Source organism: Xyrauchen texanus, chromosome 34 (assembly GCF_025860055.1).
Source record: "Xyrauchen texanus isolate HMW12.3.18 chromosome 34, RBS_HiC_50CHRs, whole genome shotgun sequence".
Lineage (NCBI taxonomy): Eukaryota > Metazoa > Chordata > Actinopteri > Cypriniformes > Catostomidae > Xyrauchen > Xyrauchen texanus.
In genome coordinates this window covers 24,280,331-24,298,140 of record NC_068309.1, presented here as the reverse complement: position 1 = coordinate 24,298,140, position 17,810 = coordinate 24,280,331, and the positions used below count along the sequence as shown (strand labels likewise).

General features: G+C 36.6%; 1 protein-coding gene across 1 annotated transcript; it reads right to left on the bottom strand.

Moving 5' to 3' along the window:
* Nucleotides 1-4: 4 nt before the first annotated feature.
* slc7a3a (solute carrier family 7 member 3a) lies at nt 5-16,981 on the bottom strand. The gene is made up of 12 exons (XM_052104819.1): nt 16,908-16,981; nt 9,086-9,543; nt 8,823-8,984; nt 7,943-8,114; nt 7,626-7,744; nt 7,295-7,517; nt 6,978-7,117; nt 6,766-6,868; nt 6,099-6,325; nt 5,716-5,882; nt 2,758-2,866; nt 5-2,659 (listed from the first exon to the last, which is right to left on the bottom strand). Exons 2-12 carry the CDS (start codon nt 9,450-9,452, stop codon nt 2,514-2,516), a joined length of 1,935 nt encoding a protein of 644 aa, XP_051960779.1. The 5' UTR covers nt 9,453-9,543; nt 16,908-16,981; the 3' UTR covers nt 5-2,513.
* Between the last annotated feature and the right edge of the window lie 829 nt (nt 16,982-17,810).

The window sequence follows — 17,810 nt, the reverse complement described above, 5'->3', positions numbered from 1 at the left end:
ACAATAATTTTGATAATAATTTTATTTTACAAAACATGAAAGTGAGAATGAAGAATGACAACGGAATCTTTAAAATACAGATAATTTTCTTTGTACATGGCATGAATATTTACAGTTAAAAAAAACCCAGACAGACAAAATGTATATTTATATACGGAAAAACAAACACAAATAGTCTTATCTCAAAGGCATGCGGCTTGGTATGAGTAGATATCTACCAGCCACCTTTGAGGTACATTTTAAACTTCAGGCACTGTTCTACTGGAGATGTACTTCTCCAAAATGAACCAAAACTTTGCCAAATGTAAAAGCCTGGGAACCGACACAAATGCTTCTTTGAACACTTTGTTACATGTTTAATTTTACATGCCTGGTACATGTAAACAAAAGCATTTCATTTGATTGTGAAACACAAATATAATAGTAAAGCTATACAAAAATATGTTTCTAACCAGTAATGCGTTCATATATAAAGACAAAAATAATATTGGTTTTAAACAACATGCATTTAATTTTTAAAGAGTCTTTCAGCATTAGCTGTAATACTAATTGCTCTCCAGTTAGTTTACAGTTTTAACACAAATTCATTTGCACAGCCAACCAAAAATGGTTGTAAGAATGAGCTGAATCGTAGCATCCAGAAAGGCTAACACATCAATTCAATCAGATATCAACTGTTATAGATAACATAAAATAATTAACAAGTATGACTGAGCAACATAAACCTGTATTCTATATTAAAATTACCCTACAATATACAAACAGAGGATATAAGGTAACATGAGCTTAACAGCCAAGCTGCCAAGAACAAGTTTCAATGGAAACTAAACAAGATTTGGTGAAAAAAGTAACATCCTTTTTTCACAAGTATCTACACCTTCAGATATGAAAGAAAGGCCATTCAAATTCACTTTCTTTAGGTAGTCAGTCAGGTTTAGTCTTAACCCTAACCTACAAAAGTTATTTGGATTCCAGATTACCCTGACCAAAATATCATTGTTACTATTATTATTATCGTTATAAAACCATAAATTAATACGGGGTCTACCATCCGTGAATTAGCCACAACCCTCGTTCCAAAACGCCACAGATCAAAGATTCCATTGAGACCATAGAGCTCAGAAAAGCTGAGTATTCCCATGGTTGTCAAACACAACAGTAGCAAAATAGTGCCCCTAATTGACAAATATTATGAATATGAATATAGCATATCCTCAATTATGAGGATGCAAAAAATGATTGACAGGCAAAAGTGGCAAAGGCTGCGGCCCGTGCTCACATTTCTGTTTGCTGTTTACAGACTAGTGCTGTCAAAGAGACAGCAAAGATATCTCAGGACAATTATTTCAGTGATATCTATCAGGGAGTAGGGATATTTTCTGCATACTATTCCATAAATATTTTTTTACTTATAGCACCTTTAATTTCATTATAAAAACAGTGGTGGTTTATACCATTCTACCACAATTATTGTAGTAACAATATTCGTAGTAACTATGCTATTTTGGCACAAACTAGTTCAAATGGAACGTTTTTATAAAGGTTATCTGGAATTCAAATAACTATTTTACAGTTTACTGAAGTTAAATTTATCTAGTTTAAGTACGTTTGGTAGATGGGTAAAATGTATATCTATAAGATGTTAATGTAGTTTTAATGTAGAAACAAAAATCTGTATTTTGTAAAATGGAGTATGGGGAACACATTCTCTGGCACATTCTCTCATAATCCATTCAAAACTCACACATACGCTTTAATTTATTCTTATACCATAATGCCCAATACCATTATCCCAAAATATAGTTCTTCTATTTGTATACTCTGAGAACTCATTGACACAGGGTAAAAACCGCACTTTTCAGAACTTCAGAAGCCTCATTTTAAATCTAAAAATGCATCAAATTTTTCAGTCATTTGAATCTTGAATTTTTGTTTGTCTTAACAGTAACCAAAGACTACAAATACTGTCTTCCGGTATTGCCATTGAACATTGTTTTAAATGCACTTGCATTCTGCACTTAGAACACTAGAGGTCCCTATAGTCATACATCACAATCGCATGCCACATGGGTGGAAGGAGACCATTTTGGAATTTGCAGCAGGCAAAGGCTTTAGTGCACATCCAATGTGCTTTGAGCTAGATCCTTTAAAAAAATGCAATGTTTACAGGTTCACATATACCCTGTTTACAGTCAGCTCATTGTCTACCAGACAATATGGCCATTACAGTACTTGAGATTAACAGCAGCTGCCCCAGGGACATCTATCTACAGTACTGGGGGCCAAGGCAGCATAACAACCTCTAACGGATGCTACAGAAAGACGCAACTCTGCAACACTCTTTAAGGTTCTTCTAAAAGGAACATTTGCTATTATTTTGAGAATTGAGATGTTAGGGGACAGTCTATACAATAAATAAGCAAGAATGACTTTCACATTAAATCTGCAGACTTCAACGGAAATATGTAGTGCAGGACACCTAACACGGCTTGAACGTCTGTCTTGTCTTGCGATCAGGGAGAAATCCCCTCCACCTCACTCTCCTCCCCACCTAGATAGATGGGGCTTTTGCTCTGAAGAGGGGGCTCGTATTTTCGCTTGGAGCTGTTCATGGCCTCGGTGCTGTGCCAGATACCATAGCCGAAGTAGATTGCAAAACCTGAGGAGGAGAGGAAAGGAGGGAAGTAGGAGTTTTGGAATGAAGTAATTAAACAGCATGTTATCTCAGCAAGTAGCTAAATGAACAGATGTACTAACCGATGCCCATCCACACAGTGAAGCGGCACCAGGTGGCCATGTCCAGCTGCATCATGAGATAGATGTTGACAAAGACACTGAAGAGAGGCAGCCAAGGCAACAGAGGCACCTGCACAGAAAAAGATATGAACATTTTCTGATTGTACCAAGGGGTCAAGGTTTGGCTAGTAAGCGTGGGCTGTTTGATCCTGCTGGTAGATGCTATATACAATTATGAGAGCAAAAACATCTTTCTCCATTGATGGCCATTCAATAGTAGCCATTTATTCTGACCAAACTATTTTTTGCAGGCAACACATAAATGGCAAATATTTCATCATATAATAATAGATGTTTTGCTAGAGCTCGATTTTTTGGAGGGCTCTTAAAAGTGTGAAATAGGCGTATATTTTAAGAATGCACCAGCCAAGCAACTGTGTTTGAGGTGAATGGAAATGCTCTGGATAGCTCTCTCAAGGTATTATAGAACTCCTTGGTCTAAACAAGGTGTTTTCAAACTTTTTGATGTCAAGGAGTCCCAAATATGAAACCACCTTGCAAGGGACCTAAAGGTCAAAATATATTTTTGTGTATAAAGACAAAACAATATTGAGTTTGATATTATATAAAACAACTTAAATAATTAGCTTTTATATAGTTATTGTACTAAAGACAAAATAAATTATTTAAATATTATCTGAAGGAAAGCACTAATGTATTGTCAATTATTGACAAAATTAAAGCATCGGCTATAACCATTGATATAAAATGCCAATATCAACAATCGGTTTTTATAAATAAATTCTTAACCATAGCATGATCGCATAAGCATTAAAATGCGGATATGAAAATTAATTATTAATAACCATCAGTTTAAGTACATTTATAGCATTGAATAAAGTTTACAATTTCTCTGTATCAAGAAATACCTACCAAAATAAATGCAATCTGAAAAAAGTATAGCATGTTGAATATAACAATTAATAATAAATATACAGTCCTGGGATGCTTTTTAAACAGTATTGAAGGAGAACCCATCTATGTTGGGCACTTATTGGCTGCTTTATTATTTGGTCATCAATTAAAAAAATTATAATAATAATTTAATAAAATGTTAGTTTTATAATTAATTTAATTAATATTAATATATGGTGACACAATTATATTTTTGTCAACAAAAATAATTTTAAACATTTAAGCATACGCCTTCAGATCAAAAGATTTTTAAGATCATGAAAAACATTTCAGTCAAGCGTTTCAAAACTTTTGACCGGTAGTGTGTGTATATATATACACACACACACACACACACACACACACACACACACACACACACACACACACACACACACACACACACACACACACACACACACACACACACACACACACACACACACACGTTGTGTTTCCATGTTTTATGGGGACTTTCCATAGACATAATGGTTTTTATACTGTACAAACTTTATATTCTATCCCCTAAACCTAACCCTACCCCTAAACCTAACCCTCACAGAAAACTTTCTGCATTTTTACCTTTTCAAAAAACATAATTTAGTATGATTTATAAGCTGTTTTCCTCATGGGGACCGACAAAATGTCCCCACAAGGTCAAACATTTCGGGTTTTACTATCCTTATGGGGACATTTGGTCCCCACAAAGTGATAAATACACGCTCACACACACACACACACACACACACTACTGTGCAAATGTTTTAGGCACTTGGGAAAAATGTTGCATAGCGACTCTTCAAAAAAAATGCCATAAACGGTTTTCATTTATCAATTAATGTCATACAAAGTCCAGTAAACAAAAAAAAGCTAAATCAATATTTGGTGTGACCACCTTTGCCTTTAAAACAGCACCAATTCTCCTGGTACACCTGGACACAGTTTTTCTTGGTTGTTGGCAGATAGGATGTTTCAAGCTTCTTGGAGATTTCACCACAGTTCTTCTATTTAGGATGTCTCGATTGCTTCTGTCTCTTTATGTAATCTCAGACTGACACAATGTTCAGTGGCGGGCTTTGTGGGGGCCATGATATCAGTTGCAGCGCTCCCTGTTCTGCTATTCTAATCATTTCTATTTGCAAAAGTAATGTTTGAGATTCTAACATTTATATTTCCTATTGACACACTAAAGCTGAAGATATAAATAACCATCTTAAGACAAAAACTTTTGTGAAACATCTTACGTGCCTAAAATTATTGCACAGTACAATGTATATATATATATATATATATATATATATATATATATATATATATATATATATATATACATACATACTGTATATTTTTTATGTTTTTCATTGTAATATGTAAAATGTGAGTTCTACTGTTTATAACTGCAAAAACATAAGTGCAAAAATGTTTTAGGAGTGCAAAATTACCCCCCACACACACACACATAAATTGTCATATAATTGTTTTTTTCTTATAGGCCTATTTATCTTTCATTGTGGCAAAATGTCATGTGATTTAAATGTCAACAGATCAAATCCATATTCAATGGAAATTATTTATCGTTAGAACAATTAAATCGCTTTTTTTTGGTACATTTTTAAAGCATAATAAATATGCAAAATATCCGTATCTGCCTAAAGACTTTTTTGTAAAAATCAGTATTGCATCAGCCAAACATTTTCATTTCTGTGCAATCTTAGTTATGATGAAAATATTTAGCCAATTTACTAAGCTGTCAGTGCATTTTGTTACCCAATAATGAAGTAGTTAAATGTATACATTTAACAATTTCATTAAACTGAATAAGCAATAATGACAAATTCAGTCATTTTTTTAATTTTATTTATGAATACTTTTTCTTTCATAGAAATGTTCGACGGGCCCCCTAGACATCTGCTGAGTTTATGAGCTCATTTTCTTTTACATCACTTATGTTTAAGCCAAGAGCAATCACAAAGAATTATGGCATAATAAAAAGCCATTATAAATAATAATCAGGACATCTGGTACCTTGAATGTGAGAGCTTCCTTGCTCTCAGGCTGTCTAAAGATTACAATGACACACAGGAAGCACAGCACGGCCAGAATGACACACACCGTCACCCACACGATCTCGCCATTCATCATGGCCTCCAGACGCACAGCCAAGACCACACACAGCACAGTTATCAGCCCAGCTAGGCAGGAAAGAGGAAAAAGTATTTAGTCCATGGACTCAGAGTCAGCAATTACTTAACTGCGCTCAATACAACAAAATAACTACAAAATAAATCTACGACTAACAATAAAATAAATGTACTGTAAATAACACAGAGACACTAATATACAACTTGGTCATTTTAAAATACTCACATATTTTTCATCAAGTGATAAAAAAAGACATTTTCACTTACAGATAACAGCAGTTGTAGCATAGACAATAGTTCCAGAGGTTTCAGTCGGCAAGTCCTTAGAGGGAACCAGAAGGAGTTTCAGGGAGAACTTCTCTTTGCGAGGAGTGTCATCCAGCTCTACGCCGTATTCATCTCCGCTGTCTCCACATACCGCCACTTTCTCCCCACCAACTAGTTCCACTAGTTTCTCAGTCTGACTGGAAGAACTCAGGTTGCCTGGCTGATACCTACAGATATGAAGATTGGTCAGATTGGTCAAACAATAGATGAGGCAGTGGCAGTATTTTTAAAATTCATCACAAAGCCTCATTTTTAGACTGTTCAATATTTTAGAGCAGAGCATAACTAGAAAAATATATATTTACTATAGAAATGTATGTATAGACATTTCAAGATTTTATTACATTTAAATGGCTTCTACAGGCCTGGATTTCACAAAAACACATTATATTACATTAAATTACATATAGTAACAAAAATGTCCTGTTTAATTCTAAAAGTCAGAGAAATGGTAGAAAGAAACCATGACTACCATATCAAGTGGTCCTGGAAACAACAAAACGCTACAAAAAGTGTAGAATATAGAATCTTTAAGCATTTTAGGCAGAAACTACTATCAATGTCATTGTTTTATCACATTGTATATGTAGTGCCTAGCTGAACCTGCCTGAGGATGAGAACACACACAGCCACCAGAGAGTAAGCCAGCAATGTCCCTATGGACATGAGGTCAACCAGTGCAGCCAAATCAAAGAGAAATGCCATGAGAGCTGAAAGAGAAGAGAATAAACAAACAAGTTTTAAATCTTAATCGGACATAAATAACATATCAACAACTTAAAGAGGTCTAACAAAACAAACACAGAAAACGTCTCCCACCTGCCACTATTCCAGACACAACAGTTGCCAGCAATGGTGTTTTGGTTCTCTTGTTCATCCTGGAAAGGGAACGGAAGAGCAGCCCGTCCTCTGCCATAGCGTAAATCACTCGAGGCATGGGGAACATGGAGCCCAACAAACTAAGGAACAAGAAAATATTTGGGCTTTTGTAAATCAAGCTTGACTTACAATAGAGATAAAAGCATAACAAATAAAACTGTAGGTGCCGCGTAGTGCCATAATTTAAATACACATTTTTATTTTTTTAATAAACAATCGATGTTCATACACACAAAAAACTAAACAAAATCTCTAACCTTGTAGAGAGGGCACAGAGTGAACCCACTGCTACAATATAGCGTGCTGGTGCCCAGCCCACGTAACTGAAGGCCTCAGGCAACGGACTTTGGGTGTTGAGTTTGTAGTAGGGCATCATGAGTGTAAGAGCAGCTGACACGCCAAAGTAAGCAAAGAAGCAAATGAGTAGAGACGCCACAATGCCCACAGGGATGGAACGCATTGGGTTTTTGGCTTCCTCACCTACAAGTGAAAATAAGGTAAAAATGAGCCACATCATTCACCACACAGATGGCTTTAGAAGAGAAAAATTAATAAGTCATCTATAATTGTGACATTTAAGAGACATACTTGTTGTAGCAATGCAATCAAAGCCCACAAAGGCGTAGAAACAGGTGGCAGCACCAGACAAGATTCCTCCGAAGCCAAACGGAGCGAATCCGCCTCTTCCAAATATGCTTTCTACCTGTCTGTGAGAACAAAGTAATAGAACAGTGTTAGATCTTTCTTAGTGAGGATGAAAAAAAGAGAGTATTTTGGGCAACAAATTCACATTAATTCACCTCCCCACTTCAAGAGATCATCTTAATAATACTTCTTCAGAAGCAGCCTTTGGCAAAAAGACAAAAGTAGTAATAGTTCATGTTTATTCATCTCACAAAACTCACTCTTGTTCAGTGATATTGGTATCATTGACGAAGTCCTGATATGTGAGGTTCCAGTTTGCTGTGTTGCCCTTAACAAAACCAGAGATGATGACAAAGCCCAAAACTACCAGGTTGATCCCAGTGAAGATCTTGTTGACCAAAGCAGACTCGCTTGCACCAAAAGCAAGTAGTCCTGAAGGGTAAATCACACACCAAAATGTTGTTTAAATATTGTAATAATTTCACTTCTTCAAATTAATAGAAACATAAATAACAGAATAACAGACAGCTGATAATAGAAATAAAACATAATACGTAGAGATAAACAATTAGCAGGTCATCTTCATTTATTTTATTTTTTTTATAAAATTGTAGTTACGTGAAAATAATCAAAACATTACTGAAACTTGTGTAAGACTATGTTACAACATAGTGTATACAAATTGGTTGTTTATTTCTGCTATTATGGTTGTTAAATCATGAGTAACATTGTATTATTAATAAGGCCGTAACACTCTATGCAAGAATGTGAACGCAGACAGTTCTAGCCAAGCAAGGTCAGTTTGGCAGGGAACAAAAATATCAGCAAAAATAGCATCGAGCAGAGAGAGTTGTGTTTGAAAATGTGTCAGACCGCATGATGCAAGTATGCATTGCATTCTCAATGTTTCCACAAGGGGCACTACATATACACATTGCATTAGAGTGAGCTCTCTGCTTCTCCTGTTTACTTTTTCAAGCCAACTACTGTTGTGTCCTAGCAGCCGTTTGAAGATAATTTTGCTGAGTAAGTTGAAGTCAATATATTTATAGCAACTTAACTGAATAAGAACACATCCAGTTTAATGACACACTCTTTTGAAGTTAACGCAAAGTATGTTTTTGACCTTAGTTTGCTCACCAGTCAGTAGAAGGATGAGAATGAGGGCAAATAGGTCTGGATATTCTGCAAGAACCTTCCCAGGAACCTTCATGGCCATGGATGCCTTAAAAAAGGTAGAAATCTTCTGCTCAATCAAATTATCGAAAGTGGAGCTCCAAGCTCGAGCCACACTAGCTGTACCTGAAAAACAAGATTGTTACAATTACAGTCAAAGAATTTTGCTCTCTCGAGTAGGTAAACTGGCAACTGAATGCCTTTATCTAAGTACTGGACAAACATACCTATCACGTACGAGAGAATGAGGTTCCAACCAGTTATGAAGGCCCAGATCTCTCCCACTGTTACATAGCTGTACAGGTACGCTGACCCCGTTTTAGGAACTCGAGCTCCAAACTCTGCATAGCACAATCCAGCCAGCATGGAGGAGAGTGCAGCCACAAGGAAGCATAAGACGATAGCAGGACCGGCTTTCTCTCTTGCAACCTCCCCAGCTAGAACGTACACTCCAGCTCCAAGTGTAGAGCCCACACCAAGTGCCACAAGATCCAGAGTGGAAAGGCAGCGAGCAAAACGAGTTTCCTCCCCAGAGCAGTCCAGCATACGACGGCGCAGCAGCGCATGTCCGAAAGAGGCCATTTTGTCTACCATGGTTAAACGTAGAATGTGGTTCTGAAGGAGTAACAAATCTGGAGAGGTTCTTGGTTGTGAAATTTCTAGTAACTCTCCCTTGCTCAAATGCCTATAAGAACACAGAACAGGAAGGAAGAATTAGCCTCATTTGGGTGTGTGATAGTAAGTTGCACAAAGAAAGCATCATTCAAAGCTGGTTTTGCTGTAACTGGTCTAATCAGAGCATGACTGATTCTGCTGTACCTACTAGACACCTTGCCACATTTCAATGAATGTGCCTTTTTGAAATGCAAACCTCATACCATAAATTCCAAAAGCAAAATGAGTTCCGTCTAAAAAATTTTAAAAATCCTCCCCTCTAATTAAATAAAAATCTTCTAAAATCTAGGCTAATATGCACTCATCCTGATAAAGGGGTATTCCTAGAGGGTGAGTCAGGTAACAAACAAAAATGTAATTACATTTACATTGAATTTTCAGTGAGAAGTCCTGATAACTACAAGGCAATAAGGGGAAATAGTGGAAATCAAGGCTACATTTATATGAGCAGACAGACAAGCTCTACAAGTTCCCCAAGTATTTTTCTCATTCATTTTCTTTTTTTTGCTATATAGGGAATTCATAAAATGCCATGAACCAAATCGTGTTTGGTGCAATTTGTTGATTCTCTGATTGGTGGATTGTTTCCCTTTACGATCCCTTTCTTCATTAGGAATTCTGCTAATTATTAAAGTATTATTTTGAATAAAGTTGAAATGGGAGCATATAACAATGATAAACAACTTGAATGCTCACTGTAGGTCTATCTTAGATTTAAGTTATTGTTAAAAATCATCTTTCAAATGGAGAAAATGAATACTTCTGGAACTAGAATGCTGCACTCCAAGTATGTTTGAAAATTTAAAACCTCGACAATTGTTAACGTTAATGAATGAAAATCGATTGATAATTAAAAATAATAAACTGTAAGTGGTGAACAGTTTAAGGCATAAAATACAAGACATATTTTTCTTCAATCAAAGCTTTATACAAAATTTGATTTTGACTGACCAACTGTTCTAATGCAACCTTGAAAACATCTTTCACGATCCTGTCACTGTCAGTCTGTGTTTTTGTGTGACAGGATCGTGACATAATTTTTCTATGTCTGTCTTGTGTTTCATTTTTTGTCTTTATTATGCCACGATCCTGTCACTCTGTCAGGCTGGGTTTTTTGTGTGACAGGGTCATGACACTATGGTTCAGTCAGTCTTGTGTTTCATGTCCGGAGCATGGTGTATGGATCTTGACTTCCCTGTCTGGTTCTGTTGCTCCATGTCTTGTCTTTTATTGGCTTGAGTGCATTGCACTTCATCTTGGCGGCAATCGTTGTGTCTGTCTCGCGTGACCACAGACGCACTGTGTTGCGCTCGCTTTGCGCGGCATGCCTGGGTCGTGATCGGTCTTCACACTGTGCTGAGGTTTGGTCACTTCGGTAGGAGCGATTGGGTTTATTTGTGGCCGAACTCTGGCACAGATATCTTGTTTCGTGTTGTTTGCCTTGTGATGTACGCTTAGGCTTTGTCTAGTGTAAGAACACATAGCATTGTTCTGCTGCCATTGCCATGCATTCTGTCGTCTTATCTGTCAATTGGCATGGGTGCATATTGCCTTGGTCGTGGGTGCTCGTGCCATCCGGGTGTTTGTTTCTTGTGAGAGCACGTGGTTTTGTTTTGCCTCGTGTCTCTCAGTCCTCCGTCATACCCCACCTCTTTGTTTGCCTATTTTAAGTTAAATTGCCTCACCTGCCCTGCTACTAACCTGTATGATTTCCTCTATATTTTAGTCTCCTCATGTATACTGTCCAGTGCCAGTTAATTTTGTTCTTTGGTCTAGTGAGTTCGTCTTGATCTTCGGTCTTGTTCCCATCTGTCAGTCCTGTGTATTCCTTCTTTATCCAGCCCAGCCCATCCTTGTGTTTACCACCCAGAACCTAATTTTTTCCCCTTCGGGGTAGTATGAGTTATTTTTTGGATTAATAAAACCTTTTGTTTTTTCACTGCGTTTGGGTCATGCCTCTGCTGATATCTGTGACAACATCGAAATTGCATCACCAAAATATGATTCATTGTAAAAGGAAACCTGAAAACATGAAACAGAAGTATGTGCATGTAGCCTACTGTTAAATATAATTTAAATAAAACACTAAAGAAATGCAAGTTTTGGTATTTTCCTATTTTATTATCTTTAGTTCGGTGTATTTCTATAAATTATGTTGTACCTGCAATACTCTCCCGGTATTAACTGATGTGATTGTCTGTGTGAATGATACAGGGAGACTAGCGGATCAGCAATGACTTTTGTCATGTACTAACTATCATGGTTTAAGCAGTAAATGTAATGTTCATCTATAGAACAATGCTCCATCTATATTGCTGACAGGATGTGACATTCATGCGCAAGTATTTGGGGTGAAATTTATTAAATCTGTGATTGATAAGCTTAAATTGCTCATCAGTTATTCATTAACACCCCTACCTCTATGTACTGACTTACTCAAACTCCTTATCAGAGCTGTCCTTACAAAAATCGAGAGCGCATACAAACTTGCCGCAAATTCGACACTGATTATTTTCACGTGTAAATGAGCTTTGTCCATTGTTGCCAAAGATTTGTTGCAGGTTCACCGCTGCTGTTGAAGAGTTGCAAACTTCTGGCAAACATTTGCAGCGAATCACATGCTCATTTACGTGTGAAAATAATGAGTGACAAATTTGTGGCAAGTTTGCCAGAATTCTAGATTTTTTGTAAGGTGTCTGATTCGAAAGCACTGCCAAGAAATGACATGGCCGTGTTTATGTCAGAGCGAGCAGTAGTAGGCTGATGTTGACTTTAAGTATTGAGCAAACAGTTCCTTACCTAGGTCATCGTTCCTACTGGTGACGTATATAGTGATGCATGTTCCCAAATCATTATTTCTGTTCAGACTTGAAGAGGAACACAACAGAACCTTGAGTTGCAACAACAACTTTCAAAATAGTACAAACTCTTTCGCAACAGCGTCAAAGGAAGCTAGGAACACGGAATGCCCCGTTTGTTCAATCTACTTACATTTTTGCACAAATGCTCTAAAAATGTTATGACTTCCCATCCCATGACTAAGTTCTAAGACTATGCGTGAAAACTAAAACAATGAAATTGTAGTCTTTCGCTAAAAATGGCTTGATAAAAGTTATGGAAATGCTTGCAAAACACTCTGTGTCCGTGGATCAAAGAAAGGTTTGACAAAGAGGACATAGCAGGGGCAGAAAACAAAAACATCCCTGTAATTCAGCATACAATAGAGAGGCTGAAATAGACTCTTTTTATCTGCAAGTGGTTTGTTTCACTTGGCACAGCAGCTGGCAAGATTCTTATAGGTTTGAATCAAGCTCAGCCCAGGCAAGAGCTCAGAACTTTAAGCCACTGTGTGGCCTTACACAACACATACAATGACTGCTTTCTTTTGCTACTCTCTGGCATTGTCCGAAATGGTGGTGCATACACATAGAACATGTTAATGAGCTACCATAAACAGTTATGTAAATAAAAACTCTCTCACCGAGAGCAAAACTAACATATCTATCTCTCAAGAGTGTGGAAATTTTGTCTGCCTTTGTAGGTTGGCGCCTAAAGCACTTGTGGTGGGTTGAATTTGACAAAGGTTGAAGAGTGCATGGATTGCAGTTGCCTTGAGAATGTTCTCAGTGTGAAGTCTCCCAGTCTAATCGCCCAGCATGTCCACTGCTCTCAGGAGTTCAAGTTTTCTTTGTGGGGCGTACATGTACAGTGTACACATCTGTGATGGGCCAAAGTGAGGCCAGCTGTACTAATCTCTTCCTTGTGGTCTCCACGAGTTTGGCTGGGTGACACGTAGGTGAAATTAAATCTGTAAGGGGTTTGATCTGGCCATGAGAAATTCATGAATGTCATGACGTCTGTTATACCTTATCCTGAGGTAACTGGCACACCAACAAGTGTGCAAACACATTTTTGTTGTAACACACTGACTTTAGCTTGGCTATACCGCTTGGTTTTGAACTCTAGACATTAAAGCTTAGACAATGTGACTATGTTATAGTTAGAGGGACAGACACATATATAGACTTTGACGAGGATAATCAAGCATATTAAAAATCTAAGTAACCCACCCATGAGTGCATGAGATGGTGGTGTTATCGAGTGACTCATTGGGCTTTTCTCAAAATAAATACCTCAATGGATTTTAAGAGGATTACATAAAGACCTGCCAACCAGTTAACCTTCTTAACGGGAGAAAGAGGACTTCTATTGGTTTACATTAGGTCTTGTTTTTGTTTTGGTTCTTTTTCACCCACATACTGCTTTTTGTACTATTGCAACTATGGTATTGTGTTAGTATAGTCCAACATCTGAACACTACATTTCAAACACCTCTTAGAAGATCAATTAGTACAATTCCCCTAATACCACAAATGAATTTGGGATATACTGTAAACAGGTTCTGTGACAACGCTTGAAGGTAGTTTGACCCCTTGAGAAATATGAAATGCCTATTCAGATTACAGATAAATACAGTTATTCCTCATGACAGGATTTGCTAAATCCTTGCAGGAACAAGCGTTCTCAGGTTCCAGTTTTCACTAAATTGGGGACAGTAATACTTCTGTATAATTGAAATCTTTTAAAAATCTAGTTTAAAACACACTTGTCAAGTTCGTAGAAATGTATTCTTTGTGTCCAATTTGGTTTCATAAATTGTACAAAAAATGTATTTAATGACTTTAAAAATGTCAGGTAGTGCAACCATTGAGTAAAAGATATTAAAGTGCTTAATTTGCACCTTGAATACATGATAGTGCACATAACTTAACAATTATGTAAAAAACAATGAATTTTTGAGACACGCATATAAAGAATATGACCTGAACAAAATGTGCCTTTTCATAAAAATTTCAAAATAATTTATTTTTTCCACACCCTACACACAGAGGCAAGATGGTCTAAAGGGATCCTCTCTGTTTTATGTTTTTTTTGTCACATGACAACAAAATGGCAAAACTTTCCATACAATTTTTCATAATCAACTAGTCGGTCGGTTGTTCGAACGACAATTCAACTAGTCGGTGTTAAATATAATAATGTATAATATAGGCTCCGTTATGATCACGTGACCCCAATCAGATGCATTTCAGACGTATGTATGGACGCTAATTGAAGCATTTCAACATGGCAACTAATGTTTATAATAATAAATATAACATCTTTTTGCACAAAACTATTGTGGTAAAAAAAATAATAAAGGCTTCAATACAGAGCAGCACAAAACCGCTTTTGTGCATCCTGAATGCAGAATGATGCACTTCAGTGTAAACAGAGAGCTTGGAAGAGATCTAGTTCATGACATCAAGCAGGTACATTTTTTTTTACTGCTCCTATTTAAGCAGTTTCAGACAGAATCAGCAAAAGACTTTAATCTTATCACAGCACCTCACAAATATGGGAAAATTACTCACAGCCGAGGATTTAACATCAAACGGTGATCGTCTTGTAATGTGTTGTTGATGCAGCGCTTTGATGGCTGTAACAGCAGCGGTGCTTAAATTAACTAAACTTAAAGCATTTAATGTTCACAAATGTTCTTCCAGAGGGTTTTTCTGTGCAGACTTTCATTCACTTTTAAGCACAGCAAGCTATAATCAAGCAAAAACAGTCTTTAAATTGCATTTCTCAATTAATATGAGAATTGCATCTCCAATTAAAACCACCACCATTAAAAATATTAATGTTAGTAGTTGACCCTACTAATTGACTAGTCAGTTGTTGGGCAACTAGTCAATTAGTCGACCACCATGGCACATCCCTCGTTACGTCACCTGACTTTGATTTGGTGGACAATTCTTTCCATTTTTTTAAAAGAAATATTAATAAAATATTATTCTGCACTACTCTTGCCAACATGTTTTTTTTTTTTTTGAGAATTTCAGCATTTATCAAAATTATAACATTTTCATCATAGAAGAGGTGTATTGAAGTAATTGTTTGAGTGAATTGCCCTTTTAATGTATTTTTGAGCATCACGTCATTGACCCGCTTAGTAACCCTATAATTGATTTAGCTCAGAGGCTGAGAACACAATTATGAAATGATGAAATCTGTTGGCACACTGACATTTAATAGTCTGCATGCTGTGCATATAAACATAGAAGGGCATAAACATCTTCTCATATCAAACAATGAGATATGCTGTTGAGAAGGAGATACGATCAAACTGTTTTGGGGACTGCAGGTTCCATAGACCTTTGGTGCCATATTACAGGTAAGATATCAGCATGAGAGCATCATTCTTGAAGCACTCAACTGGTCATGGTTATGAAATGGTCTTACAGTCAGGCTGCACATACCATTTGGAATTAATCAAGCAACCCCACCAAAAGCTAACATAGTGCTATTATATGGTTCCCTTCAAAAGGACTCAATACAGCCAACATGAAGACAGCCACAAGACTGAGAACAGTGTGGCAACAAGAATACATGTGTGGGTGATCTTCGTGGGTTGGGCATTACAAATGTGAGGCACAGTCAAACAGCAGTGTTTGAATAAGATGTAGGTGTGACATTTGGCCAGTTTGAATTGGCTTCGGTCAGTTTTGGGGTGATGCAACGCTTACAACAGCTTCCGGGACAATGACGCCCATTCAAAACGTGTCTGCTGAGCGGGAACTCGCGTGGATGACTGAAACGCGTAAAAAAACAAAACACGACGTTTTCATAAATATTTAAAATATATAATATAGTAAATGTAAGAAATTAAAGCTATGTATGTTAGAAATGTAAACGGAAATTTAAATGGATTATATTTGGAGTAAGACTGGTCATTTGCAAGCTCGTTTACTTCACTTATAAATAATCCTGCAAAAATAACATAGTAGACGGAGCGATATCTGTAAACTGTTTTGCACCCACATAGTTTCAGTAGATGAAATTAAATGTAATTGTTAAAACTAAACATTTAATAAGTTCCGATAATACAAAAGACATCAATGTTTAGTACGACCAGTAGGGAATTAATATATATATAATAAATAAATAATATTTCTGGCGCCATTTAATAATAGATATAAGCAATTTCTTAGGATAAAAGGGGAACAAATTAATTAAAGAGGCTAGTGATCGCAGATGCTCATGTACATTGTTTTTCCTGCTGACAAGAGGGCACTCGCTAAATTTAGTTGTTTAACTATTTATATTTTAATTATTTTGGCATTAAAAGACCGATAGATGCATGCAAATACGGAAGGCTGACATGAATTTCGGAATTGTGGGTTCAATTGAGAATATGATCACATGCACGAGTTCGATTGCATCAGACATTTTACAGTACAGTACAATGAATGATGCGTCCTGGAGTCAAGGTGGACAAATAAGAAAAACTCTTACACAAAGCCTGTGTAATAAATGCAAGTGAAAATTTACCTCTTTGGTCTCAATGTGCGTTGTTATCCTCAGATTGCTGTGCTACCTTGTCTCTTAGCGACTGTGTGCAAGTGATAAACCCAAGGGTAGGGGCTTCGACATAGTGTAAACAAACCGTAAATACGCCCCTTTATCCGCCCACTAGCTGATGTGTCCAATCATCTTTCAGGGGGATTCCATTCAATTGCGCGTTGAAAAGGTCTCTGGCCTCAACGTGTAAATTGTTGTTGGTTATACTACAATCACAAACTAAATGAGGAGCTGTTTCTTCAGCAAAACCACAAAATGAGCAAGTTAAAATAAATGATATGATTGAACCTTATGCTTTTCTTTTTTTTTTCTGTGTATATTACTTCATATTTTGATGTCTGCAAATCCATTATATTGTTTTATGTTGTTATGATTGTTCATTATAAAAGATACAACCATGCTTAATTTCCTTGATCGTTTATGTATGTATGTATATATAAGTTCTGCAATAAAAAAATCTATAGCTGACACTTCGCATATATCTAGAGAGTTGCGCAGCTTAGCGAATGACTATGTTTAATTTAGAGAAAAGTTGCTTATTGATGGTTTAGGAGAGCTGTATGCCGGTATGAATGTCGAAACACATCCTGGATTGTTAGACTCTCTGCAAAACGTTTTCCTGCATATTCTAAATATGTGCGAGTCAGAGCGTGCTAAGGTGGGACGTCCATCTTATTTGATTTCGATAAGTACTATTGAGCTCTCAACCAATGATGCACTGGAGCTACATAAGGACCGCCTCCCTCATTTCCATGTTGCACACAGAAAAGTAAAATTAAATACATGTATAAATCAATAAATATATATGGAAATATATAAATATAAAAAATAAATGAACACATAAAAAAAATGCAAAATAAATGAATAAATAAA